General features: G+C 40.1%; 1 protein-coding gene across 1 annotated transcript in view; it reads left to right on the top strand.

The window, feature by feature from the left end:
• adck1 (aarF domain containing kinase 1) overlaps window positions 1-26,057 on the top strand; it is a 46,982-nt gene extending 20,925 nt beyond the window's left edge. The window contains exons 5-11 of the mRNA XM_076166072.1: window positions 360-518; window positions 1,138-1,296; window positions 2,550-2,666; window positions 10,884-11,033; window positions 12,282-12,479; window positions 20,281-20,474; window positions 23,923-26,057. Coding sequence (XP_076022187.1) covers window positions 360-518; window positions 1,138-1,296; window positions 2,550-2,666; window positions 10,884-11,033; window positions 12,282-12,479; window positions 20,281-20,474; window positions 23,923-24,151 — 1,206 coding nt within the window. The 3' untranslated portion in view covers window positions 24,152-26,057. The remainder of the gene's footprint in view (window positions 1-359; window positions 519-1,137; window positions 1,297-2,549; window positions 2,667-10,883; window positions 11,034-12,281; window positions 12,480-20,280; window positions 20,475-23,922) is intronic.
• Window positions 26,058-26,891: the final 834 nt, after the last annotated feature.

Below are 26,891 nucleotides of genomic sequence, written 5' to 3'. Positions count from 1 at the left end.
GGCAGACACCGCCAAAGCTCTTTGGTTCCACTCTTGTCTTCCCTAATAAACTAAACCAAATGGCAAAAATTAAGCACAACTTAAAATGATATTTAAACAATGTCAAAGTAAACATATTTGGTCACTCATTTTGCATGTACCATACTCTTGATATAAGTAATGTTCTGTTTAAAGGCCTTCCTATGAAATCTGTGAACAAGCTACAGTTGATCCAAATCTGTGCTGCTTGACCTAAACTAAGCCAAGAAGAGGCATTTGACTCCAGTTTCTTTCTTTCTTTCTTTCTTTCTTTCTTTCTTTCTTTCTTTCTTTCTTTCTTTCTTTCTTTCTTTCTTTCTTTCTTTCTTTCTTTCTTTCAGCTGTCAGAGTTATTTGTCTCCTTTGAGGAGAAGCCTCAGGGTGCTGCATCCTTAGCTCAGGTTCATAAGGCAGTGCTGCATGATGGGAGGGCAGTGGCCGTTAAAGTTCAGCACCCCAAAGTCCAGAAACAGGCCTCTAAAGACATCGTAGTGATGGAGGTAAGTGATGTACATATGCTGAAAGATAGATGTTATTAAATGTGAAATGTCGGAGCTGTAGTTATTCCTGGGATTTTGTGTGATACGCACAAGGAAACACTGAAAATCATCCCCACATGACAATGAAAACAACAGGGAAACTCATGTAAAAATGTAAAAATAAGTATTTATTAGTAATCATCAAATGTGAATAAATTATAAAATATTGAAGTGTTCAGGTGATCAATTATATTACATTCCCAATACAATAAATATGGTGGGTATATACGTATATGTACCTACTATATTTCTTGTATGTTTGAAATTGGAAATGTGCTGGATGATATCCATGTAGGTGATCCTGTGTGATCACATACAAATATAATCGCAGACGGATTTACCACTTACAAGCCAACCTAGGCTTTTATCAGGGCAAGCCTATATGTTGCAGTGATTATTCACCACACTGTGTTCTTAAGATGATTTTTTTTTTGCGCTGGCGGGCCGTGCGGGCCAGATCGGTGGATTGGGCGGGCCGGAGGTTCCCAACCCCTGTTTTAGACAGATAACCGAAGGTTTGTGAAGACTGTATGCAAATCTACTAGTTGTGTATCAGCTGATGTCCATGTCTGCGTCCTAGGTATTGGTGAAGGCTGTTCATTGGCTTTTCCCAGACTTTGCCTTTATGTGGTTGGTTGAGGAGGCCAAGAAAAACATGCCACTGGAGCTGGACTTCCTCAATGAGGGACGCAATGCTGAGAAGGTAGCCCACATGCTGGCCCACTTCTCCTTCCTTAAAGTAAGTTCTCCAGAGCTGCCTATTACTCATCACTAATAGAGCAGAACAAAAATGGCCCAAGGTTTCTTTTCAGCACTTAAGCCATGCTTACAAAGAGCTATAACTGTATTGACCCATGTTTACCCACACATATCAGTAGAAATGACTTCATAAGCTTCAATGATGATAAAATTACAACAATTAGAAATGAAATCCATCACCTCCTGCCCTCAATAGGCATTGTTTTTTCCTCAATCACAGAAACAGCTGTAAAACCTGATATTTATTTCGATAGTTTCTTTCTAATTCCTAACTGAATTATCTTCAATGATTTCCTCATCTAAATCATCAACTTGTCTTTTAGACACAATTCCAAATAGGCTTCTCAAGGAAGTACAAAAAAGCACTGGTGAAAATCGCAAATGACAAACTGCATCAGACACAGGCCTCTCTGTGCTTGACCTGTTTGCCACCGTAAGGATGGATCTGATTAGGATTGGTAATTTTATGTCTGCATAAAATAAATATACTAATAAATGACTAATTTCAAGGACAGTCTTTCTCAATTATGTAATATTGCAAATATCAGGCACATTTACTCCCAAAATAATGCAAATAACTCCACACATTTGTTTCCTCTAGGCTGGATTATTGTTATTCATTATTATCAGGCTGCACTAATACAGTAACTCTCAAAAGACTCTGTCGGTCCAGAATGCAGCTGCACATGTACTGACAAAATCAAGGAAACAAGATCATATAATACGATATAAAACAATACGGATTGGCTGGTCGGTTGGCTGGTCGGCAGTGGTTCCCACTTCGGGATGCATTTCACTAACTTTACTTCCCCAGAGTTTTCTGTGCACTCTCGTATCACAGGTCCTTGTGGATCACTGTAGAGTTGAAGAACCTGTCCTGCTAGAAACCCATGCATTGTATTTGTATTGATATCATTAGTTATATCTCATTACTATTATCATTGTTGTTGCTGTGTGCGTCTCTCTCTTCCCCTCCCTCTCTCTCCCTCTCCCCTCTCTCTTTCTCTAAACCCAACCGGTCAAGGCAGATGGCCGCCCATCTCGAGCCCGGTTCTGCATGATTTTTCTTCCTGGAAAAGGGGAGTTTTACCTTGTCACTGTCACCAAGTGCTGCGTGATGAGGGAATGTTTGGTTTCTTTAAATGCTCTGTATGTAAAGTGCCTGAAGATAACCTTTGTTGTGATTTGGCGCTATATAAAAAAAAGTTGAATTGAATATCTGCACCCCTCCAGGTCCCTCAGATCTACTGGGATTTGTCAACAAGTAGGATCCTTACCATGGAATTTGCAGAGGGGGGACAGGTCAACGACAGAGACTATATGAAGAAACATGACATCAATGTGAATGAGGTAAATGGCTCTACAGTATATCTGGTTTTATGTTCCTGTTAACATCATACCAGACACTTTGCTTTTATTTAAGTTATGTGCTATGTTAAATCTGTCTAAACACGACAGCAAAGACAGTGGCACAATGCTCAGCATCATTTTCCGTAGAGTGCCAATACAAAATAAAAGACCGACTTGACCAAACTTTTTCCTGTTGAAAAGAGATGCAAATATGACCATTGAGTAATCCAGGTAGACGAAAATAAGAGGGAAATAACATGAGAAAAAAGGGTGTGTAATGTACAGTAAAAACACAATGTTTGGAATGAATTAGAAAGTCAAGTACTGCCAGCAAGGCGCCAGCATTCAGGAATATGTTCAACTGAAGAGTTTAACATATAACACATAGAATAGGTTGTTTTGGAGGCCGACCTAAAACGTGGGCACAATTACGCAAGGAGTGAGGAGTAGAAATCCTGGGGAGTCTATGTCGGCTGAGCATAGACAGAGCAGAAGCTGGATTGTTAAACCTGGAGATCCAAAGTGCAAATCAGGATGGACAACATGAGATCCTTTCTCAAGGAAAAGCTGACACACCAAAATACAGTACTGGTGCTTAAATACAGGGAGCTGATGATAGATGAATGGCTGATGGGTGAGAGGAGTGTGGATGAGATGGCGGGAACAGGCACCAGGTAACCACGCCCAGCGAGAAACAACAATCACGGAGAGAGAGAGAGAGAGAGACACAGACAGGAGCCCAAATGAAGGTGCTGATCATTTTGTCTAAAGAGTAAGAAATGTTTTGGAAGGAATAGAGGGAGAGATTGAAACAGGTAGACTAATCTAGGCAGAACATTCATTTTGATCACATTTATTTTCCCAATTAAGGAGAGTGGTAAACTGTTCCATCTAAAAAAAGTAAGTTTTCAGGGTTGTAGTGAGCGTGGTGTAGTTGGCAGACAGGAGGTCTGAGAATGTACAAGTCACATTGATGCCGAGATTCTTAAACCCCGAGCTACTGAGATTATAGGGGAAGTCTGTTTGGCGGAGATGCAAACTTAAAATATTAATGGGGTAACTTCACTCATTGAAATGTTGATTTTGTAGCCAGAAAAACTGCTGAATGTATCAATGATGGACAGGACAGCTGGAAGACTAGATATGGGGTCAGTTAAGTAGAGAAACAAGTCATCCACATATAGTGATAGTCGGTGTTCGATACCATTACGGATAATGCCTTTAAAGAGAGTGGAAGACTGTAATGAGATGGCCAATTGTTCGATGGCCAGAGTGGTGTTAGGGGGCACCATTATCAAGTTTGTAAATGACACCACGGTGAATGGCCTCATCACATCGTCGATGAGTCAGCCTACAGGGAGAAGGTGGATCTCCTGGCTACGTTTTGGATTGGCAACAACCCGCGGCTTAAAAACATTAAAAACTTAAAAGTCCTCAAATGTATCATTAAACTATAGTGAATATAAGTGTTGTGGTGCGCTGATGAAACCTGTTGAAGCTAATATGCCAGCAGCACGCTTTGTTTATCTCCAAAGTTATAGTATGGAAATTGACTTTTATGTAATATTTCAGCTGCCAGTGAGTTAAAATCATTTGCTTTGGAGGAGCTGTTGCTTGCGAGGCCTCACATTTCTGCTGAAGTTCTGTGATAGTCTTGGAGAGATTAGACCTCTTCTCATTCTCCAGTTTTTTTGATCGGCTGAATATGATATAATTTCTTTACAAGACTCACAAAGTTGTAGTTGCAGCAGGCACTTCTATGGTTACATTTGTGGAAATGAACAAAATAGCTTTTGAGATGTATAACAATTTCCCGATTGAACAATAAAAGTGAGTTGAGCCCGCTTGGGCTGCCACCGTAGCTTGCACATTGTCAAGTTTTGCAATTAATTCCTGTGGAAGTGCCTGTCCTGTTCTTTATCTTCACCTTTGTCAGGCGTGTTCACCTTTCTATTTGGTATTGGCACTTTCCGATGCAATGGGTGTAAACAAAACAAAAAATGAATGCCTCAATAAAATTAAGAGTATTTGCCGTTATTGATGTTCAGTTTTGAAGGTGCCAGCTAGTTGCATGTCTAAGTATTTTAGGGAGGACGTCATAACACAATAAAACCCCTCTTAGAATGCCACTCCTTACCTTTGCTGATTGGCTGGAAATTTTAAATATATGTACACCGGACACACACGGATAGAGAGGGAGTAAGAAACAATGCCAATAAGTGAAAGACATAAAGTGGGGGAAACAGAGACAGAAAGATACGCTATGCAATTGAGCGAGAATACTAATGACAAAACACATTATATATGAATCATAGGACTATATGTGTGAATGAACACACCAAGTAGAGACATGGACAAACGATGTTGCCATTGCACAGTGATGATGAGCGTTTTGAGACAACTGAGGAATATATAATAAACACACAGAGAGAGCAACAGGATGGATGGACTTATTAAATAGCAGTGTTGCCTGATAGAGTTTGCATCTGTCTCGAATCACAAGATTGATGAGGCTCAAATTGACTTTCTCCTGGACTCGGCCCTGTGACGTGACCAGAATGGTTTCATTTTATTCATCATCCGGTTTGCTGGTAACCACTATCAGTTTTGGAAATGAAAGTATATACACTAAGCAAGATTTCAAATTTACCGGGGACTCGTGTGTGCATACTTTTTGTATTGTTTTTAATGATATTTACGTTGAAAAAGGCAATAACTTACCTAAAACAAGCTGGAGAAGGATGATTCATCTCCATGTGATTATAAATGAGGATAGCCAACCTCCCCTGATTTGACAACAAAAAGGGCATTTCTGCCACTTCAGATGAAGCACACTGAGAGCTTTTGTAATGTTGTTGTTTGGATTTCAGAGGCTCGGAGGAAGGTTCAAAGCTTAAATAACAGGTTTTACTCCAAGTCCAAGGGCAAAATAAAAAAAATAAGAGTGAAGGATAGGATAGGACATTTATTTTTCTCACGGATGAGAAATTCAGTTGCCACGGTAGCAAAGGTACAGAAGAAGAAATACAAGATAAATACACACAACAAACAATATTCACACAAGAACCAGTATACCGAACAAACATTATACACACAAGAAACAATATACACAATATATAATACACATTCAATAAACAATATACAAACAATAAACAATATGTACACAAGCAGTATACACAATATGCAATAATATAATAATGATAACAGTAATATATAACAATAATAAACAGTAGGTCAAGAGTCGGTCAGACAAGGCAAAAAGGGCACTACTAAAGGGGAGTTTGGCAACACAACTAGTACTAGTTAACATGAAAAAAAGACTACATGGCAGAAGAGCTACTGCTTAAAGGCACCTAACAATCTGGCAAGAAACTAAGTCAACTAGGAGAGCTTAAATACTGCCAGTGATTGCAGGTCAGAATCAGCTATGCTGGTGAGACAGGAAACAGGGAACAGGAATGGAGTGAGAGTGAAACCTAGTGACTGGGATGAGCAGGGTCTGGAATGACAGGAGATGTTAGTGCCCAAATCAATACTCAGGCGAACTAGATAATGCAATGCTAGCATTACTAAACTTCCTCGTTGACCATGTACTGTATCCCTCTACCCTCTACCATTGACGAGACCTTGTCTTTCCTTCATTCATGTAGTGTTCATAGTAGTAGTAGATGTGCTTCAACAATATAGTGTGATACCTGCAAACCCATGGCATATTGGCAAATATTGCTGATTTGTAAGTCAAATCGACCGACAGGTAATACATACATTTCTGAAGTAGCATGTCTGATGTTTGCATCAGTACAGCTTCCACATATTTTTCTACTCTGTCTCTAACAAGGCCAAGCAAGGGAAGGCATGCAAGGCTATGTATTATTTGGCTATGTATTCATTTATACAGCACATTTCGGCAGCAGGGAAATTCAAAGTGCTTTACAATAAAATATTAAAAGCATCAGGAAAAGGAAAGGACACTTAAATACAATTAAAAACAGAAATAAATTAAAGAAAATTTAAAAGCTAAAACTGAAAAAAAATTAAAAATGAAATTTGAGTTGAATTAAGTTACAGTGCAGTGAAAGAGATGGACTATTTGGTTTAATTAAAGACAGAGGCAAACAGAAAAGTCTTGGGACTTTGTTCCATATATGTGGAGCATAAAAACTGAATGCTGCTGCTCCATGCTTACTTTTGGCTCCGGGGACAGAAAGCAGAACTGAACCCGACGACCTGAGAGGTCTGGATGGTTCATAATCTAGCAAAAGATCAGACATGTATATTTGGCCCTAAACCATTCATTGATTCATAATCCAGCAGTAGTATTTTGAAATCAATTCTTTGACAGACAGGAAGCCAGTGTAAGGACCTCAGAACTGGTGTGATGTATCCACTTTCTTGGTCTTAGTGAGGACTCGAGCAGCAGCGTTTTGGATCAGCTGAAGCTGTCTGATGGATTTTTTAGGTAGACCTGTTAAGACCCTGTTACAGTAGTTGAGTCTACTGAAGAGAAATGCATGGACGAGTTTTAATAAATCCTGCTGAGACATAAATCCTTTAATCCTTGACATATTCTTATGGTGATACTAGGCTGACTTTGTAATTGTCTTAATGTGGCTGTTGAAATTCAGGTTTGAGTCCATAACCATTCCAAGATTTCTGGCTTGGTCTACGGTTTTTAACATTACCGGTGGAAGCTCAGTGCTGACTTTTAATCGCTCATCCTTGGCTCCAAAAATAACCACCTCAATTTTGTCTTTGTTTAATTGAAGAAAATTCTGGCACATCCAGTCATTGATCTGTTCAATGCATTTACTTAGCGCTAGTATTGGACCATAGTCTCCAGGTGACATGTGTGGTTTTCCATAATCTGAGCCAGTGGAAGCATGTAGACGTTAAACAGTAGAGTACCCAGAATGGAGCCTTGGGGAACTCTGCACGTTATATTTGTCTGTTGAGATGTGTAATTACCTATAGATACAAAGTAATCCCTGTCCTTCAAATATGATTTAAACCAGTTAAGTACTGTGCCAGAAAGTTTTCTAGTCAGTCTAGTAATATGTATGTGATGGATCGCGTCAAATGCAGCGCTGAGATTCAGTAATTCTGAAATTATGCCACTATCTGCGTTTAAGTGGATGTCATTGAACACCTTAACAAGAGCAGTCTCAGTGCTGTGGTGTGCTCGAAAACTTGACTGGAAGACATTGAAACAATTGTTTAGTGGCAGGAAGTTGTTCACCTGAAAAACAGCTTTTTCAATTATTTTACTTGGGCCTATAATTGTTCATCAACAACTTGTCTAGATTATTCTTTTTTAAGAGTGACTTGATGACTGCAGTCTTCAGGGCCTGTGGGAAGACACCTGACAGAAGAGATGCATTTACAATCTGTAGAATTGTTGGTAGAATATCCAGGCAGCAGGAGGAGGATTTCAGATGTTGTATAATGTCCTTGAGGGTTTTATGGTTTATTGGATAAAATTGTGTCATGGTATTGGAGTTGATTTTAGGTGGACACAAAGGCAACACATGTCCTGTACCTGATATGGAGACACTGACTGCTTCTCTAATTTTCTGGATTTTGTCAGTGAAGTTAGGCAAATACATTGCAGGCTTTGGCGGATAGAAGTTCAGTGGCTACTGATACAGCAGGATTTGTTAGTCTGTCCACAGTAGCAAACAGTACACGTGCATTATTATTGTTTTTGCCGATGTCAGAGAAGAAGGACTGCCTTGCATTTCTCAGTTCCAGATTATATGTGTGAAGTCTCTCTTTATACAGTAGATTTCATTATGAACCTGGAGATTTGTGTTTTGCCACCTGTGTTCAGCTTTTTGACACTCTTCTTTCCATTCCTACCAGTGTGGCATTTCTCCATGGAGATCTTTTCTTACGAGAGAGTCTTCACCTTAATGGGTGCAATGGCATCGGAAACATTTGTAATTTTGGAGTTGAAATTATCTACAAGCTTATTGACTGACATCCAACAGAGGGTGGGTGTGGAAGAAACATTCTAGATAAATATTTCACTGATGTTTTCAGTGATGTAACATTTTTTGATTACCTCTGTTTGAATATTTGTGTGCATGGAGATAGTGCTCTCAAAAAAATACACAGGAATGATCAGACAAAGCAACATAGGTCACCACAACCTTAGAAATGTTCAGACCCTTGGAGATGATTAAGTCCAGGGTGTGCCTCTTATTGTGTGTGGGCTATGTCACATGCAGAATCAGTCAATAGTTATCAAGGACACAGCACTGTTATTTGGTCCATCTGTCCTGGGGGTTGTCGACATGGATGTTAAAATCACCAACAATAACTATACAGTCAAAATCGATACAGATTATAGACAGCAGCTCAGTGAAATTATCAAAAAAGGTTGCACAGTATGTCGGTGGCCTGTAGATATTTAGCAACATGGCTCGAGAGGAGGAAGTAAGCTGAAGAGCCACATATTCAAAAGACGCAAATTTCCAATAGGATATCTGCTTGCATTAGAGGGAGTCATTAAACAAAATGGCAACTCCACCTCCTTTTTTGTGCACTCTAGCCTCATTAATACAAGTTGGGAGTTGGGAGGGGTTGACTCGATGAGTACAGCTGCACTGTTACTTTGGTCTAACCAAGTTTCAGTTAAAAATACATTCATTCATTCATTAAGAATGTTTTCCTGCTAATTCCTGACGTTTGATACATTTTTTGATACATTTTTTTTTTCCCATTTTTTTTGGGACAGGCTGTGGCTGATGTGGAACTGATGCTAGGTTTCCTAAATTTGCACAACTGCTTTAGTGCTTCCTGTTTGCTTGCAGATTCACCATTCTTTTTCTGTTACATATCAGGACAGAAATTGAGAAAGCTAACGGCACACAGGGCCCCGGCTTGTTCTGGAAAAAGTCATGAATGTGATTAGCCTTGCAGCCTGGATCCTAAAAAGATGTCTACGGTCCCATAAGAAGTTGAAATTGTCAATAAAATGCACTGAGTGGACGGTACATGCAGTTGAAAGCCATGTGTTTAGTGCCAACAATCTGCTGAATCTCTCAATTCCTCTCTTCCATATTGTTGGGAAAAGTATTTTGGTGTGTTTTTTACTACACATACTTTTCACATCTTTTACAGCAAAGTCACCCACAATCAGAGTTTGAGGCCCAGTCGTTAGCTCTCCCCCCAGCCTTCCAGTCTCTGAGTTACTTTCAATCCTTATTCTGCGATATCCTAATGAGAGGTTATCCGGGTCATCAGACGGAGATTTTCATAGCTTGCAGCTGAGCTTTGATTTAGGCCAAATCATCCTCTGGTGGCACTTGGACGATCTCCAGCAGCTTGATGTTCTTTTTGTTGCACATTTTTGATTTACTACTACTAACCCAATAGTGGCAAAGGAAATGGTTGGGGTATCTGTAGTCAAAAGTGTTGAAAAGTGCAGTGATGTATAACAATTTTGATGGGATTCTGTGGGAGACTTTAAACACACATTTTACTCCTTAGGTTGCTCAGTAGCGTCCCAGCTTTGTTCTTTAGTGCACACACCTGTGAGCATGTGTGTATGTTTGTGTGTACATATACACAAATACAAAAGCACACCACTCTATAGGGTTTTGTTTCATACAAAGCACAAGTTGTAAAGTTGATGTTGTAAAGAATTGTTCTCCAACCCAGTCCTATAAGGCCCGCTATCCATCAGATTATCTATCCTGCCTTTAAATTAATTGCTAGCACCTGGTATCCCAAATATCTGAGAGCCCACCTAAAAAAATGGAATGCAAGGTAAAAGCAATTAATTAAATGGAGGATAGAAAACCTGCTGGCTATAGGGGACTAGTGCTCGTATAATATGTATTCAGTACCCTGGTAATGATTTATTCTTTAGTACAGTACATTGAGAAAACACACAGATTTATTTGTGCTTTAATGATAATATTTGGGACAATGTGACAACTGTGAAAATACTGTAATATTCCTATAATTGTTTTTGTTGTCTCTCCCTAGATGCTCCATAATTTAGTTTCTGAAGCACTGGTATGCCTAGCCTGTCCTGTGACCTCTAGCCTTTCTCATTAGTTATGTTTCCATCTGGGTTTCATATAGAATTTAACAAATATCTAAAATAGTGTGTAAAGAAACTGCAAACCTAAACGGTTCATGTCCATGTCTGACTTGGAGCAGAGCAGACCTTCTGTTTTTAACATTGTTGGTCTTGATTGTCCCCAACAGATCTCAGAGAACCTGGGTAAAATGTACAGTGAAATGATCTTCACCCACGGGTTTGTCCACTGTGATCCTCACCCAGGCAATGTGCTGGTTCGAAAATGTCTCCAAAGCAAGAAGACTGAGATTGTCCTCCTCGATCATGGTCTTTATCAGGTAAGAAATCATCCAGCTACTGGTTTGAAAAGAAAATCAATTTTCTTCAATATTACATTCCATTTTTCATGCTGCTGGCTGGAGCCTTGAGGTGAAAATACACCATCAACATGGATGCACAAACACAGACACACAAATACGCACTTTTAACAGTGTGCCACGGTGGCCTAACTGCTTTTTTCATTGATAACTAATTCCGTGTTTTGAAGAGAGATAGTGCTGTTTAAATTGTTGCTACACAGCCTTAACAAAGACATACACACACATACACTATTATCACACACACTCAAACATTTGCTGTCATCATGTAGACAAACCCAGGCATGTTCTAACCATGTAGGCATATACTGACACATAAACTCACTGTCATCATACACACTTTGTATCTTGGTCTGAACAGATATTTCCATAATTCAGAAATATTTGAATCTGGCAAGCAGTTTTGCATACTTGCAGTGAATTAACATGTAATATATGAATTGAGAACTGCCAAATTTTCAGGAAATGTTCATAAAATGATGCACAATGATGATGTTAAGTAGAATATTGGGATTTGGAATGTCAGAGCTATTAAAAACCTTTCAGACTGTGTAAACATCATCAAACGATGGAAAGAGAACATGTGTAGTGTAAGTAAATGCAATGTTTCTAAATGTTATAATGATAACTTAGAGGTTAAAATGTGACAACTGGCAGTAACCATAACTAACCTTTTAAAGGAACCCTGCATAATAAGATTTGTTTACTTTAATTAACTTTAAATAATTAGTGAATGCACAGCGTTCTCAACCCACATTGGGGATGTGTATTTCCAATAATCAAAGACCATGTACTGTATGTGCAATATTGTCTACTGCTAAGGCTGAGGGAGGGTGGCAAAGAAGAAGTATAGTCAATTCCAAGAATGTTTTTGTCAGATGATGCACCTGCAGATGGAGGTCAGCCATGGGACAGACACTGTCATCCATACTATCATGCAAGTTATGCTGAAAGCATAGCAGATTGACTGAAGTTGTCCTACTGAAATGTGTGAAACGTGTGTGCAGCTGTGATTGTATTAGCTTTAGCGTTACTGAATAGCCAGAGTAAGAGACCACTTACTATTGACTCTAGTAAGAGAGTGGCATCAATTGGTGTCATTACAAAGATTGCTTACCTTTTGCTGATAAACCTTTTATCTATTGCTATTTTACTGAACATTTTCCTTTCTCCCCTCTCCTCCTTCTTCTCCTCCTGCTTCTCTTTCAGGTGCTTCCTTCAGACTTTAGGTTGGACTACTGTCAGCTGTGGCAAGCTCTCATAGGAGGTGACATGTCCAGCGTGGAGCATTACAGCCGCAGACTCGGAGCAGGAGATCTCTACCCGCTATTTGCCTGTGTGCTCACTGCCCGCTCCTGGACCTCTGTCAATGCCGGCATCCAGTCCAGACCCATCACACACTCTGAGGTACACACACACACACACACACACACACACACACACAATTGCCTTTACATAGCAAAAATAATTATTATACATAGAGCTGCACAGCTAAGCATGCATCCCCTAAAATGGCCAATGCATGAGTCTACCATCATATTTGTTGACATCTTTTGATGTTGAGATCTTTGCACCAAGAACGTTCATCTTCTTTACCTACCCTCAAATTTCACATTTGCATGTTGCACTGCTTAGGCCGCAGAATCAGTTTCAGGGCGTTTCTGGCAGAATAAAAAAAATAAATAAAACATTAAACTTTCAGCACAAGAACCTCGATAATTGACAAATTGCTTGTTTTTGTGCTTATATCTCCACATATACACATCACAGAAACACAACAAAGCTGACAATTAAAGGGACATCTTGATTTTGAAATGTATAAATCTAAATGAATCACATTTTTCAATAAAGGAAAAGTCTTATATCTTCCGATAGATTGATTGCTCCTCAGTATGGAAGATGAGGGGTTAAAACCAGCATCTAAGATTAATTGACAGCAAGGTGATTGTCCATGAGAGGAAGAGGAAGCCCCACCCGCTTTGTATGAACACAGTCAAGTCTTTTGGAGCAGAATAATAGGTAGAGGGAGAGGAGAAAAAATCGCTTGTGAAATTGCTGCCCTCCGTGGAACTTTGCTGTAGAAGATTTTATTACTGGCTTTTAAATTTAAATTTAAATTTAAATTTAAATTTAAATTTAAATTTAAATTACTGATTTTGTTACTGTCATTTCCCGAGGGAAATGACAGTAACACTACATAGGAGAATGAAATGAAAGAATCATCTAGTGCAAAAAAAACATGCAAGAATGTGTGCAAGATAACAAAAGTCTGAACAATAAGGGGTACAAAGTACATACAGTAGGGGGTACTTGTACAAGAAAGTACAAGTACATAAGGAGTACAAAGTTCAGAATGTGCATCTGACTGGGAAAGTGAGAGTATCTACAATATATACAACTTGTACAGCATACACGTGTGGTATATATGATATACAGTGACGTGTTGTGGGATAAGCTGTAAAATGAAAGTGAAAATGTAGAGGGGGGGAGTGGGCTGCAGATGGGGTAAAGACCTCAGGTCCCAATGTCCCCACTGTCCATCCACCGGCTCGAGGTAGATCTTATGAAGTCTGATGGCCACAGGAAACTGGGAGGAATAAGTCTGTTGCTGAAAGAGCTTCTCTATGAGGCCAGCACCTGGTGGAGAGGGTGAGAGTCATTGTTAATGAGGCTGCAAAGCTTGCACAGCATCCTCCTCTCTGACACAAGCGCCAATGAATCCAGTTTAACCTGCCCTTCTGACGACATTGTTGATCCTGTTGGCGCCTGCTGACCTCACCCTGCTGGAGCCTCCTCAGGAAGTAGAGTCGGCTCTGGCCCTTTTTGTACACTGCCTCAGCGTTCTCTATCCAGTCCAGTTGGTTGTCCAAGTGGACTCCCAGGTATTTGTATACCTGCACTGAGTCTAGAGTCACCCCCTTGATGGACAAAGGTGTGGGGGGTGACTTCCTCCTGTGGAAGTTCACCACCAGCTCTTTCGTCTTGTCAGTTTGAGCTGCAGGTGATTCAACTCGCACCACTCAACGAAGGGGTCCACAACGCCCCTGTACTCCTCCATCTTTCCCCTCAGTGATGCAGCCTACTATTGCAGAGCCATCTGAGAACTTCTGCAGGTGGCAGGACTGAATTGGAAGTCAGAGGTGTACAGGGTGAATAAGAATGGTGATAGGACCGTCCCCCGGGGCCCCAGTATTGCACACCACAGTGTCAGACACACAGCCCTGCAGTCTGACAAACTATGGCCGACCAGTCAGATATTCCACTATCCAGGAAACCAGGGGAGAGTCTAACTGCATCGCCGACAGCTTACTCCCAAGCAGGGCAGGCCGGACGGTGTTGAATGCACTGAAGAAGTCAAAGAACATGACTCTCACAGTGCTGCCGGGTCTGACCAAATGGGCATAAGCACGGTGAAGCAGGAAGATGGTCGCATCCTCTACTCCCAGTTTCTGCAAACTGGAGAGGGTCCAGTGACGGTTTGGCCAGGGGCCGAAGGAGTTACAGGACCAACCTCTCCAAGGACTTCATCAGATGTGATGTCTGACGTGACTTTTTCAGGACTGGAACCAACTTACATTGGTTGGGGTGGCTGTGTGGTGCTGATATTGGTGGGGGGAGGTGGTGGCGGGGGGAGGATAGCAGGTATGGTGTTGTTGTGGGGGAATGTTGGGTGAGGGCATTCAGTGGGGCTGGAGGGTTGCGTGGGTCGGTGGCTGAAGTTGATGTGGCTGTTACACAGTCCGTGAGATCAGCAATGTCCTCTCCATACAAGTCACAGAGCACATGTCAGTCGGTAACCTCAAAGCAGCCTTGCAAAGCCTCCTAAGACCATCTCCTCACAGTCCTTTTAGTCACAGGCTGCCGCTGGACAGGAGGCTTGTTCAGGGCCTGCAGGTGGTTCAGGTTGTGATCAGACTTTCTCAGTGGAGGAAGGGCCACGGAGCTGTATGCCTCCTTACCATTGGCATACAGCAGATCAAGTGTTTTGTTGTCTCTGGTTGGACAGTCCACAAACTGTTTGAATGTGGGCAGTGTCACTGCCAGAGGGACGTGATTAACGTCCCCAGCTATCGCGAAGAACAAGTCCGGGTGCCGAGTCTGGAGTCTCGCGACGACTGAATGGATGACGTCAGTCGCGGGCGACGCGCTGGCCGAGGGAGGAATGTAGTGTAGCAATGGTTGATTTGTAATCTGTCTGTCATTCAGCTGGACTTAGTGGTAAATCATCTCCCACCTTCTGCAACAGAACATAAATAACTGGGTACTTAATTACTAATGAGATACAGCTGTCTCTTCCACCCAGACAACAGCCACCTTTGAACAATTAACTTGGACACCCCCCCAGAATATGTTTTTGCTGATTTCAAATGCATTATGGCAAGTACATTTAGTTTGAAGTGTGTTTGATGCCTCAACCTCTGCTGGCTCATGGCAATGTAATTCTAAGACCAGAATAGTGCATACAACAGAATTTTGAGAACTGTGATAAACTATTACGCAACATTCAAAATTACTCTGGTTAACAAGGTCAGGCCCACACCAAGAGACAATAATGATAAACCACAACAGATGAATCCTGAACCCAGCAGCATCAAGGGACCTCCTGGAAGTGCAGCGAGGCATTGCTAAACTTTACTTTAGCAGGGCACTCAGTTGCGTTGATGTGTGGTGTTTCAGTGAAAAGGAATGGGGTGAGAATAGTGATTTCAAAAATTGTTTAATTTACCCCACTGGAGGAAGCCATAGCTTTGCCTAAGCCCCATTCACACATGCAAAATATGCCAGCATAGTGCTGGGTTTGTTCCAGCATGGGGTCATGTTAGAATGGGCGCATTACTGGCATGGATCTGTTGTGAATAATTGCCCGCATGGTTTCGCCCCTCTTTAGACGGAGGCTTTCACGTGACACAGCAAACCAAGCACAAGACTCTGTTGATGATGTATTTGAATTGATGATGGGTCCACTTGCTGTGGTAGAGATGTGTAATTTTTGTTGTTTTTTTATTTCAAGACTCGCTGCAAATTGTGCAAACAGAGATATATGGGAGCTCCTCTCACAGTGCGCTCAGACCCAGCTGAGGCTAGCTGTCTGGAAGCTGCTATGGAGCGTTGCTTGCCAGCTGGGTTAAATTTTCTTGTAATATTTCTCCATTTCTCCTATTTTGAAGACCTGTAGTTAACATATTATTTTTTAAATAATTTAATGAAATGTTAAATATAAATGTCAAAAGTAAAAGTTGATTGTGAAGGACAGTTTGATTTTTGGACAGTGGATGAACGCACAAATGGAGGGAATTATCTGTGACATAGTCAATTATTTCTTGCTGAAAATCATCGAACATGAATGAACCTGCGTTCCACGCTACATCCAAATGAAAATTATGAGGATAAAGAACTGAGATAAGATAGGTCATAGCTCATATCTGTTAAAGCAACAGGACAGACAGCTGCTTCTTGAAACACAGGAACTTTATTTTTACATGTATATTTTTGTGTTTTCAGAACCTTTTTTTTTTGCTCTTTCACTTCTCACCCTGTTGTTCACCGTCCTCTGCTTTGGTGTGTCGTAGTTGATCTCATCTCCTTTTCCTGCATTATAAAGTCATAAAAGTCGCTTAGCTCAATATTTCATTGTGATTTGGGTCACTTTGGTGTGTTTGTGTGTTTGTGCTGTTCCAGATTACATGTTTGCAACCTTTCAACAATCACCTTGCCTATAACTATGAGTGTCATTTGGGCCTGTTGATTGGTGGTAGGCAGCAGCCTTTGAAGTGGAGATGCTGCACACTGGCATGGAGATGGAGACTCCAGCAGTCATCTTCAACATCAAAGAGAATGAAAACATTGTCACCATGGAGACATACATCTTCACCATTTCTCCTTTTCATCCTTAATCATTTATGTTTTCCATGATTTGTCACTTATAGTTCTGTGTTGCATCTTCCCTTAACAAAAAAATCCATCTTATTCTTTCTTCCATCCTCATCTTCCCTCTACTGTTTCAACAATTACACTGGACAAAAACATCAATGTAACATCCAATTATTCCAAAGTTTGATTAAAAATCAATTCATACATGTAGTGAAATTGATTAATTAAGCTCTTAGCTACTGATTTCAACTGGTTGGAGATGCAAGATCTGTTATGGTCACAGATACAGAGATAAACTGTGGGTGCTAGAGCAGAATTTGCACATTAGGATCCCTTTAGCGCTTTCTTGTAGCAGTTCAGCATAATGTATCTTCTTCACACTACAGTTTACTCCCACCATCAAAAACATGTATGTTAGGTTTTTGCTGTTTTTGCCCTTGATCAAGCTACTGGCTTGGAATAAGAGGCATCGCACAGTGACTGCCCACATGATACATTTCACTACGACTGTATTTGAGACGTTCAAATAGTCTTAATAAAATAATGCAGAGTTCTGTGAGCTAAAGGTGGCTGTAGAATGGAATTTATGCATGCAGCTATGAAAATAAGAGTCACAAAGCAAATATAAATCTTTTTGGTTTTCCAAAAATATCATTAAAAATAGTCATGTTTCAAGCAAACAAAGTACAAAAACATCAATGGATCGGATATTTAAATATATTCATTTATTCATAATCAGTAGTACTCACTTACTATTAAAGGAACTTAAAGATACAATTTTTCAGATTGTACAAAACAATATGCTTAAATGTGATAGAAATGTGTGATAGAAATAGTAAGATTTAGAAAGACTACAAATATCATCTTTTTATGAAAATATATGTATGTCAATTTATTGTGAGAGCTGAGAGCCAGCTGTTATGATGATTTTTTGTTTCAGTTTGTTTTGATGAAACCAAGCAGGAAGTGCAGGAACCCTGTTGCGTTTGCTCTGATTTGTATTGTTACTGTGATGAAGTTTGAGAGCCATGAACAAAAAAAAGGCTATAATGGTGTAAAACAGGTAGTGGTTTATAACTTGCAAATTGGAAGACTCCTATTTAAATAAACTTTATCAAGGCAAGTCAATAGAGCTAGCTCAATCTGTAAAGGCCACGCCCATTTCTGTCAAATAAGTTTTTCACAAATTTATTGGGACACTTTATGTTTCTACAGATACAGTTTGTCACAAATGGTAAATTACAGCTATTTAGACTGTGATTTATGGCTAAGATTTTATTTAATTTACATTTCTGCTTGTTATATTTAACACCTCAACCCCTACATTGGTAAATATGCTTTAAGAAAAACCATTTAGGGTCATTTCAAAGACACAAGATAAATTAAATGGACCTTTTCAAATTATTACTAGGATACTATTAAGAGTACAGCATAAAATACGCATATCAAACTTTATGAATCTTGAAGTTCAATCCCAAAATCCATTGCTGTAAAAGTTTTAAGCAAGTCATTTTTAATTTCCCTTACAAGTCACTTTATTTGAGATATATTATACAGACCTCTGAAAATGCTTCATCCTATATTTGGTACCTTTAAAAATTCAGGAGCAAGTTGTGGTTGGTGTCTTGCTCAAAGGCACCTCGGCATTGGCCTGGAGGCAAACTGGCAACTATTTGGCCTATTTAACAGCCTATTTTTGATGAATTGTCAAAGAAACGATACTTAATTTGCATAAGAGTTGCCAACAGGTGGTTGATACAGGTCTCAACAGTAAGTGATTCAGCTACACAACCTGAAGCCCTCAAGTCAGGGGTGAATCAACTAATTTATTAATTCCTTTCCATTTACCATTGCTCATTCATAATTTCAAGATCCCTTACATTCCATTATATTTTATATGTTTTTGTTACTTCATTTCATTATTGCATTTATTCAATTGCTAGTCCATTTACTTAGAAATAAACATTTATTTATTAGTAATGGTTTGTCTTTGTACATTACTTTGAAGCAGAGTACAAAGGAGAGTTCACTACTTCTGATATGAGATTGATTTCATTGAATTGTTTTAATTGAATAGAATTGGGTTTGATTAATTTCCTCCCAAATTAATCAACTAATTTTCCCATTGGGAGCCGGTGCCCCAACAACGTGCACAACCCTGTTTGGGTTTGTTTGCTCTTGTCATCCAGTAAAGTGGATTTTGGAAATCCTTAATTATTGCTAGCACATAATGGACACTGGGTCATTGCCAATGAAGCAGCATTAAGCATAGGGTAAGATGCCATTCAAGTACAAATGCCTAAGTAATTGTATTGTTTTATTTCCCCTTATCATTCTGGATAACAATGCCTGAAAATGATGATTGATCAAGACTAGATCACAGCAATCTTGTTTGAAATCAGTTGTGCCTCAGCCCTCATTTCACCATTCACAGGGCTGCAGCGGAGTCATGATAGTGACCGACTACATGGAGAGAAAATCAACCGCGACAATGTTGCAGATACTCTGGCAGCAAAAGAGATTGACAGAGATGGAAGTTTACAATGAGAACTATTTTTTGACCATATAGGGTTCTCCAGCCAGCCCTTGCTGCTCGGTCAAAAGACAGACGAGACTAATAAAACGATTGAGAGGGGAAATGCTTTTAAAGTGTTAAGTAACTTAGTGTTAAATAACTATTAGTTTGCTGGCTGAAAATGCCATGGCTAGTGCAATGCAGTGGCTAATGCAGAACCGGCGGTAAGGCACACATCACCCGGTTATGACGTCACTGTACTGTAGATAGATTTCAAAATGATCTTATTCATAGCTGTCCACCATTATTCCTTAATTTTTGACCACATGTTCGACCCAAGTCTTGGGTGGCAACAACACCCCATCAACATTGAAACCTAATTAGTACAGGCATGGGTTCTATTGATGTTTGTTTATTTTTTTGATCTTGATTGTGTTAGACTTTAGTCATTTTAAAGTTTTTTCTCTGTGAAGCACTTTGGGAAGGTTGCTCTCAAATAAATAAACCTCACAACTTTTTAACACAACATCTTAATGCCTGCCTTTCCTTCAACTCTATCTGAAGTGCCTCCAGACAACATTTGTTTTATTTAATTTAATTGAAATTGTCCATGATATTTTATAGAAAAAATCTTAGTGCCCCACAGCAAAAAACATTCCTGGCCGGTGAAAGTGAAGGATAGGGACTAATTGGAACATTCACGTATTCAGGATACTATCACATGACTGTAGGGAGCCTCGGTCTGTGAATGTTTCATATGAAATACACAAACCACTGAGGATGAAGACTTTCTCAGTATGATTTTTTTTTTTCTCCTGGCAGGATGTAGAGATAAGGACCAATGCCGCACTCTACCTCCCACAGATCAGTGAGCTGTTGAACAAAGTTCCCAGACAGATGCTGCTTCTCTTGAAGACCAATGACCTACTGAGGGGCATTGAGACCACCTTACAGACGAGAGCATCGTCGTCCTCCTTCATCAACATGTCCCGCTGCTGTATACGTGCCTTGGCCAGGTAAGAAACTGTTGTACTAACATAGCCATGATTGAAAGTTTGATGGAAATGTAAAAATATGTGTCTGAGAGAGATGGTGATGATCGTGACATTCTGCATGGCAGCTCAGTGGCTAGCACTATTAGCCACCGCACTAGCACATTTACCTCACAGCAAGAAGGTCCTGGGTACGATTCCCGGTAGGGGCAGGGTTTTTTGTGTAGAGTTTACATGTTCTCCCTGTGTTTGCATGGGTTTCCTCCCACCATCAAAAATATGTATGTTAGATTTCTCCTGTTTCTGCCCTTGACCAAGGCACTGGCTTGGAATTAGAGTTGGTTCCCAAACAGTGGCTGCCCACATGATACATTTCACAATGACTGTATTTGTGACATTAAAATAGTCCAGGGGTGACTGTCAACCACCTCGTCGCCTCAGGGTCCTAAAGGGGTGATGGCTACTCTCCTGGCCAGTGGCTTAATTGGGGCTGGTTGTCAAAGCCTCCCAGAGGATTGATGTGCCCTTGGCAGAACAACAGGGCCAGGCTGACATAGCTGCCACATTCCCCATCATTGGGGGCTCCATCTAGTACGGGGCACATGCCGCTGGCTACCAAACAGCTGTCTAGCTTTTGTTATCTGTATATTATGCTAAGAGCCATAGGGCAGATCATTTGTCCATGAATTAAAAAATTGCAGGGCTTTCCTGGATGTCTTTGAAAGAGGAGAGTGGGTTAGCCCAGTGGTTCCCAAACATTTTCTTTCACGCCCCCCTCACATAGATCTGAAGTGTTTCCTGCGCCCCCCCTGCAGTAACTCTGCGCCCCCCTAGGGGGCACGCCCCCCACTTTGGGAACCACTGGGTTAGCCATATCTGTCTACAAGCCAGACAACACCAGAAGCACTGCAAAGTCCATGACAGAGTCTATTTTGGTGAACCTATCAGAGATGTAATGGCAGGCTCTACATTTTGCATATTGTCTGACCGATATTGTCTGACAGATTGTTGGTTGCATCCTGCATGGATGGCTAAATTCTGCAATCTCTAGGAAGATGGGAAAAGCATTTGAGAGCTGCCCAGCAGCTCTTCAATGTAAGGAGCTGAGGGGGGACCGGTGCTGGCTGAGATGCCTAAAGAAAGGCACTTTGAGCAGCTTCCTATGTAGGCACAGTATACAGCCCAAGGCCTTCAAGTGCCATTAGTCCAGCTGGCTTAACTGATGTCCAACAAATCTCTGAGCCTCTCAATGAACTATGGCAAATCCTCTGTACGTAACCTTGGTGGTAGACTGGATAGTTCTCTGTCTTTGGATGGAGTTGACTCTCTTTTATTTTTTCTTCTAGAGGAATGTTGCCAAATGCCCTATTTACCGGTTTTAACAAAACTTCTTTAAATTGACTTCAGACTTGTAACTACCTATAGGCCAATAGGAGATCACATATTGCTCCCCTCTTATCTGGCTCCCAATTGAGTTTAGAGTGCTTTTTAAAATCTCAGTTTTAATTTGTAAAGCCTTTCATCGTCAGGCACCCCTCTTCCTTGAGGAACTCAGATAGACCTACTCCTCTTGTTCACTCAAGTCAGAAATTACTTGTGGTCCTCATACATTTATAGACCAGTGGTGATTGTGCTTTCCAGGCGATAGTGCCTTAACTGTGGAATGCCCTTCCCTCTACTGTTCTGTCGACTCTGAGGTGATGTTTAGAAGATGGAGACAATGTTGTTTAGACAGGCTTTTAGGTAGTCACTCTTTCATGTTTTCATGTTAATCTTGTGGTGTCTCAGCGGATCTCGGCATTGGCTTGGCTTATAGGTGGAGAATAATACCCATTGGGAGGTGATCTGAATTGTGTTCTTTACCCAAAGTTAGATTGTTCTAGATTGTTGCACCATTATTTTTAGATAATGCTGACATGCACCATTCAACATCACTCATTCTGGATCTCATCTCTGGCAGAAGCCACCATGCACACCCACATGCACAACAAAATAATCATAAAATAATTATTTCAACAACACAGCAAAGCTCCGACCTCGAAATGTCCAGCGCAATACCTTCAAAAGATGCAAAAAACTGCATGTTTGTGTCTGTCGTGGTTATTTTGTAATAAAGAAGAGTATGTACCTCCTCTGTGTTGTGTTATTACACCAAACACACCAACTTCCGAACAACAGCCATTTTATTTACTTTCTGTTTGAACATGATTATTTCACCACAACAAATTAATTTACGACCTCCCTGAGCTCCCCAAGCAGTGCTTGCTAATTCCTGCCTACACTGACTTGATCGACATTGGTTTCATTCAGTAGCAGAGCTTCTAAGCTTTCTGACTTTGCACATGCCAATCGGCCATCTGTGTCATTTGCCCTATGTCACAGAGAAGCCATGATGGCAAAGCAATTTTAATGGGAGTGTTTTCTGCCATTTTACAAGCCTCAGATGAAGTGAATCAATGTATTTTCTTGAAAAATTAGTCACAAATGCAGGTTTTGTGATGTGATTATGTACAAACATGAAATAAAATACACATGATAGCTTTTCTGAAGAGGTTTGACTACAATCTCATTAGAAAAGAATCACTTTGGGAAGCATTTTAATAAATTTTTACTGTACCAGGCCAGAGGGGTTCATTTTGGTACCCATCTGAACAGGAGGACTTGGAGCACAAACCCATGCATGTTAGAGAGTTCTATTACTCATTACTCAATTTTGTTAAAGATGTGGATGTGTTCTAATGGTGAAGTGTCTACTATAATTGTGAGCTTTGCTCTGTTTATGTGTTAAAGAGTTATAAGCGTCAACACATGCAAAAAACACAGGCGAGATTCATTATACAGTACTAAGAAATTCAGCAGCACGTATTATCTGAGTGCTCACATTACCACTTAAGCATGCTGGTTTTAACAAAGTGTGTTGAGTAGCAGTGTTGTGATCCTAATTTAGCCTGATTGCAGTGTTTCGATTTTGTCAAGCCAGTTGTAGCAAACAAAGCCAATATCTGTAAAGCTTCCTCAATCCTCTTATGATCTCTTGTGGGAGAAAAGGTTTTTCTTATTATATCATAATAAAAATATAACAATCATCAACAGAAATGGATTCCAGATTCCAATTCCAGACTTAAAGTCGCAAGCTGAAACAAAGATCTAATTTTGGTGAACAGTATGACCTTTTTGTGTCTCTTTATTGTGGCAATAGTGTTTGGGAATTGATGGAGACCTAAGCACTCTCTCTCTCTCTTTTCTCTCTTGGACATTTCTGACCCTTGACATTGTTGCGTTTACGGTTTTTAATTTTCAGTGCATGTGTAACATATGTTATTATTATTTTACACTATTACAGGTGAAGTGTTATCTCCACAATGTATTATAGATAACTCAATTGATGGTAGCCGAAAGCAAATTTATAATAATTGCTGAATTGATGAATATTGTTCTGATAACCTGTCCTCTGCTTTGTCCTTCTTGACAGACACAAGAGGAGAAAGGCTGTGTCTGGGAAGACACGTCTTCAGATCACACTGGCTGAATCAGTCAGCCTTTGGCGGCTCAACATTTATGAACTCTTCCTGTGGGTTAAAGGCTCAGCATTGGGATGCTATCTGTCTGCTCTGTTCAGACCTCTGAACCAACTGTGGGCTCATCATTGCATGTACAAAGAAAAAGAAAAAAGGAAAGAACTAATGAATGTGCCTGGTTAATCTCTAAACGTGTTACCTCAATGTATATATTTTTTTGATATCTCACACATTTCTTTTGATTGTAGCTTAATTCTCATTGTATCCAGTTCAGGCACTCCGTTTATGGAGATTTATTTTACATATCATACAAATAAGATAGTGAAGATCTAGTAAAGATCCTGTTACAGACATCTAGCTAGACATCATCTTCAACAATGAAAACAGGAAATCATCTTGTTACAAAGTGGTCTAGTGTCAGCTAAGCTAAGCTACTAAGTCAAATTGGTAAAGGAAACCTAAATCACTTGCTTCAGAGCTCCACACTTTCAAAGAGGAAGTACAGAATGCTGCAACAAACAACATCATCACTACTTTGAGTCCCAGCACGTGTTTAATTGTCAACAGATGGATTGAGAACATTGGTTAATTTTGTCAACAAATATTTTACAAGCTTTATTGATGTAACATTAATAATAATGTAGTGATCACTGATTAGAGACTAGATCTCTTTTAAAAAAATAAAACCTGCACAATTATGAAATAATGATTGACCACGGAACTGTTAATGATTAGACTAAATCAATGGTCTCCAACCTTTTTTGCCTCTGAGAGCTGCTTTTTGTTTTTCCAATGATTTTTTCAGAGTGTTTTCCTGTTTGAAAGAACAAATAAAAACGGCTCTCGGACTGGAGCCGGCTCCCATTGTTTACCTAAAAGAGCCGGCTCTTTAACGCCCTGCTAGCAGCCGGAAAACTCCTGTGAAAAGTTGCTATGGACTTTGGTGGACCTTTCGCAAGCTACTAAGAAACGGATGGTGAGCTACTGGTACTGCAAGCGACCTGTTGGAGACAACTGGACTAAATAAACAAAACAAACGCCGTCTGCGATAGCGCGATCAATCTGATGAAAGGACAAGTTACAGTTATTCTGAATTGCTAAAACACAGACACAAAACACAAACCCCATTTTCTAAACAAAATGTTTAGTGCTTTAAACCCTTCTGTCAAATCAATCACTTCTTACATCTTAAATGTTAAACACCATTTGCAAATCTCAACCGTCTCTTTTTACAAAACTCACACTCATTAAAACACATTTTGCACTGTGATGCACTTGTTTTAAACACAACTACAACACAGTTGTCATCATTTACAAATGACTCATAATTGTTCACACTTGTTTCTAACGATGTGATCAAAGTGTTCACAATATAAGCCAGTTCAAAGTGCACAGGTGACATAGGTGTGTTGAATGTTGACGCCTAGAATGGATGGAAACAATCTGGAAGGCAGAGGGGGAAGAGTAAATGTAAGATGTGGAGAATGCAGAGGAAAAAGGTTAGGAAGAGCAAGACAAGACAGTCATTTCAGCTACTGTGGTAGACCATGTACTTGTTCATGGAATGACAATGAGGGAAGCAGGGCAAAGCGTAATTTGAGCAGATTTTCTGTTACCTCTACAATCAGGACATTCAGAGAAGAGAGTGGACAATTGTTTCTTTTTCGGGTATTTTTAATTAATTGAAAGTGTAGTGTATGTGTGATTCAGTTCTCCACATTGTCAATAAAAAGGGGACTAGGGGGAAAAAAATCTTTCTTACCATACAACATTGTATGTCTATAGAAGTAATGTCCATTACTATTGTTCTGTACTGTTCTACTGCTACTGTATGTATACATTTGTGCAGTTCCCTTATGTAGAATTGCAAGACTACTACACGGGAGTGGAAGCAACAGCAAGAGACTCATTGTTGCTATGGTCCTTCAAAATAATGCATGCTAATACGATAGAGCGAAGAATTATTGAAGACTATAATGTACACAGAATTATCTATTTTGAAGGACAAAGTGCCTCCTGTTATGTGCCAATTGCTGTTACTGTGATGTGTATGATTGTTGTTATCTCAGTGTTGACTGGAGTAAACGCATGCTACCTGAATCCGAGCAGTTCATTGTTTATGCACTTGTGTACTATATATGAACTCAACAAATTGATGATAAAACCTATGTCTTGCCACAGACATGGCCAGGTCCAAGGAGCAACACAAGTGGATTAGCTAGCCAAGGGGACATTTTCGCTCCGTCATTGCTGAAGGATTCAAGTTTCACCAACAACACCAGAGCAAACATGAACGTATCTCTGAATATGTTACAGAACAGCAACATGTCTTTTTTGGCCCTATGACGCATTGAGGGACAATTTAGTGTGTGGGATTTACTTGAAAGCACACAAAAGAAGCTGCTTTTCCAAAAAGATTTGACCTTGGAAAAGGACCTCAACATTGCAATATCAATGGCGACAGCTTCAAGAGGAGCTTCAGAGATCCAACAAAAATCTTTGGATTATGCCACAGACAAAATGTAGCTGAAAGAGAGAAGTCAAGTCAATTTAATTTGTATAGCCCGATATCACATACAATGTCTCTACAGACCCACAACATCAGGAAAATTCTCGACCCTCCCCAAGGCTCTTTAGAAGGCCAAGGAAAAACTCGGGAGAGGCAATTTAAAGAGAATTTCCCTCTCCACGAATGGCTGGGTGTGCAATAGGAACTCCCAGTGGGATTATACAAAGGCACAAAAAAAGTACAGTACACACAAAAAGTCATGCATGCAAGACAGAGATGAGGGAGAGAGAGACAGGGAGAGAGAGACAGGCAGAGAGTGCGGTACTTGCAGTGATGATGTTGTATGGGGGCAGCTTGGCAAAGCAGGTGGTGGGAGGTTAGTTGGGGATGAGAAGAATGGCAGGATTTCACCAG

Source organism: Genypterus blacodes, unplaced genomic scaffold, assembly GCF_046128005.1.
Source record: "Genypterus blacodes isolate CSIRO-AG114 ecotype Tasmania unplaced genomic scaffold, CSIRO-AGI_Gbla_v1 ptg000154l_1, whole genome shotgun sequence".
Lineage (NCBI taxonomy): Eukaryota > Metazoa > Chordata > Actinopteri > Ophidiiformes > Ophidiidae > Genypterus > Genypterus blacodes.
Note: the sequence above shows the minus strand (reverse complement) of the source record. Positions and strands in the feature narration are given on the sequence as shown.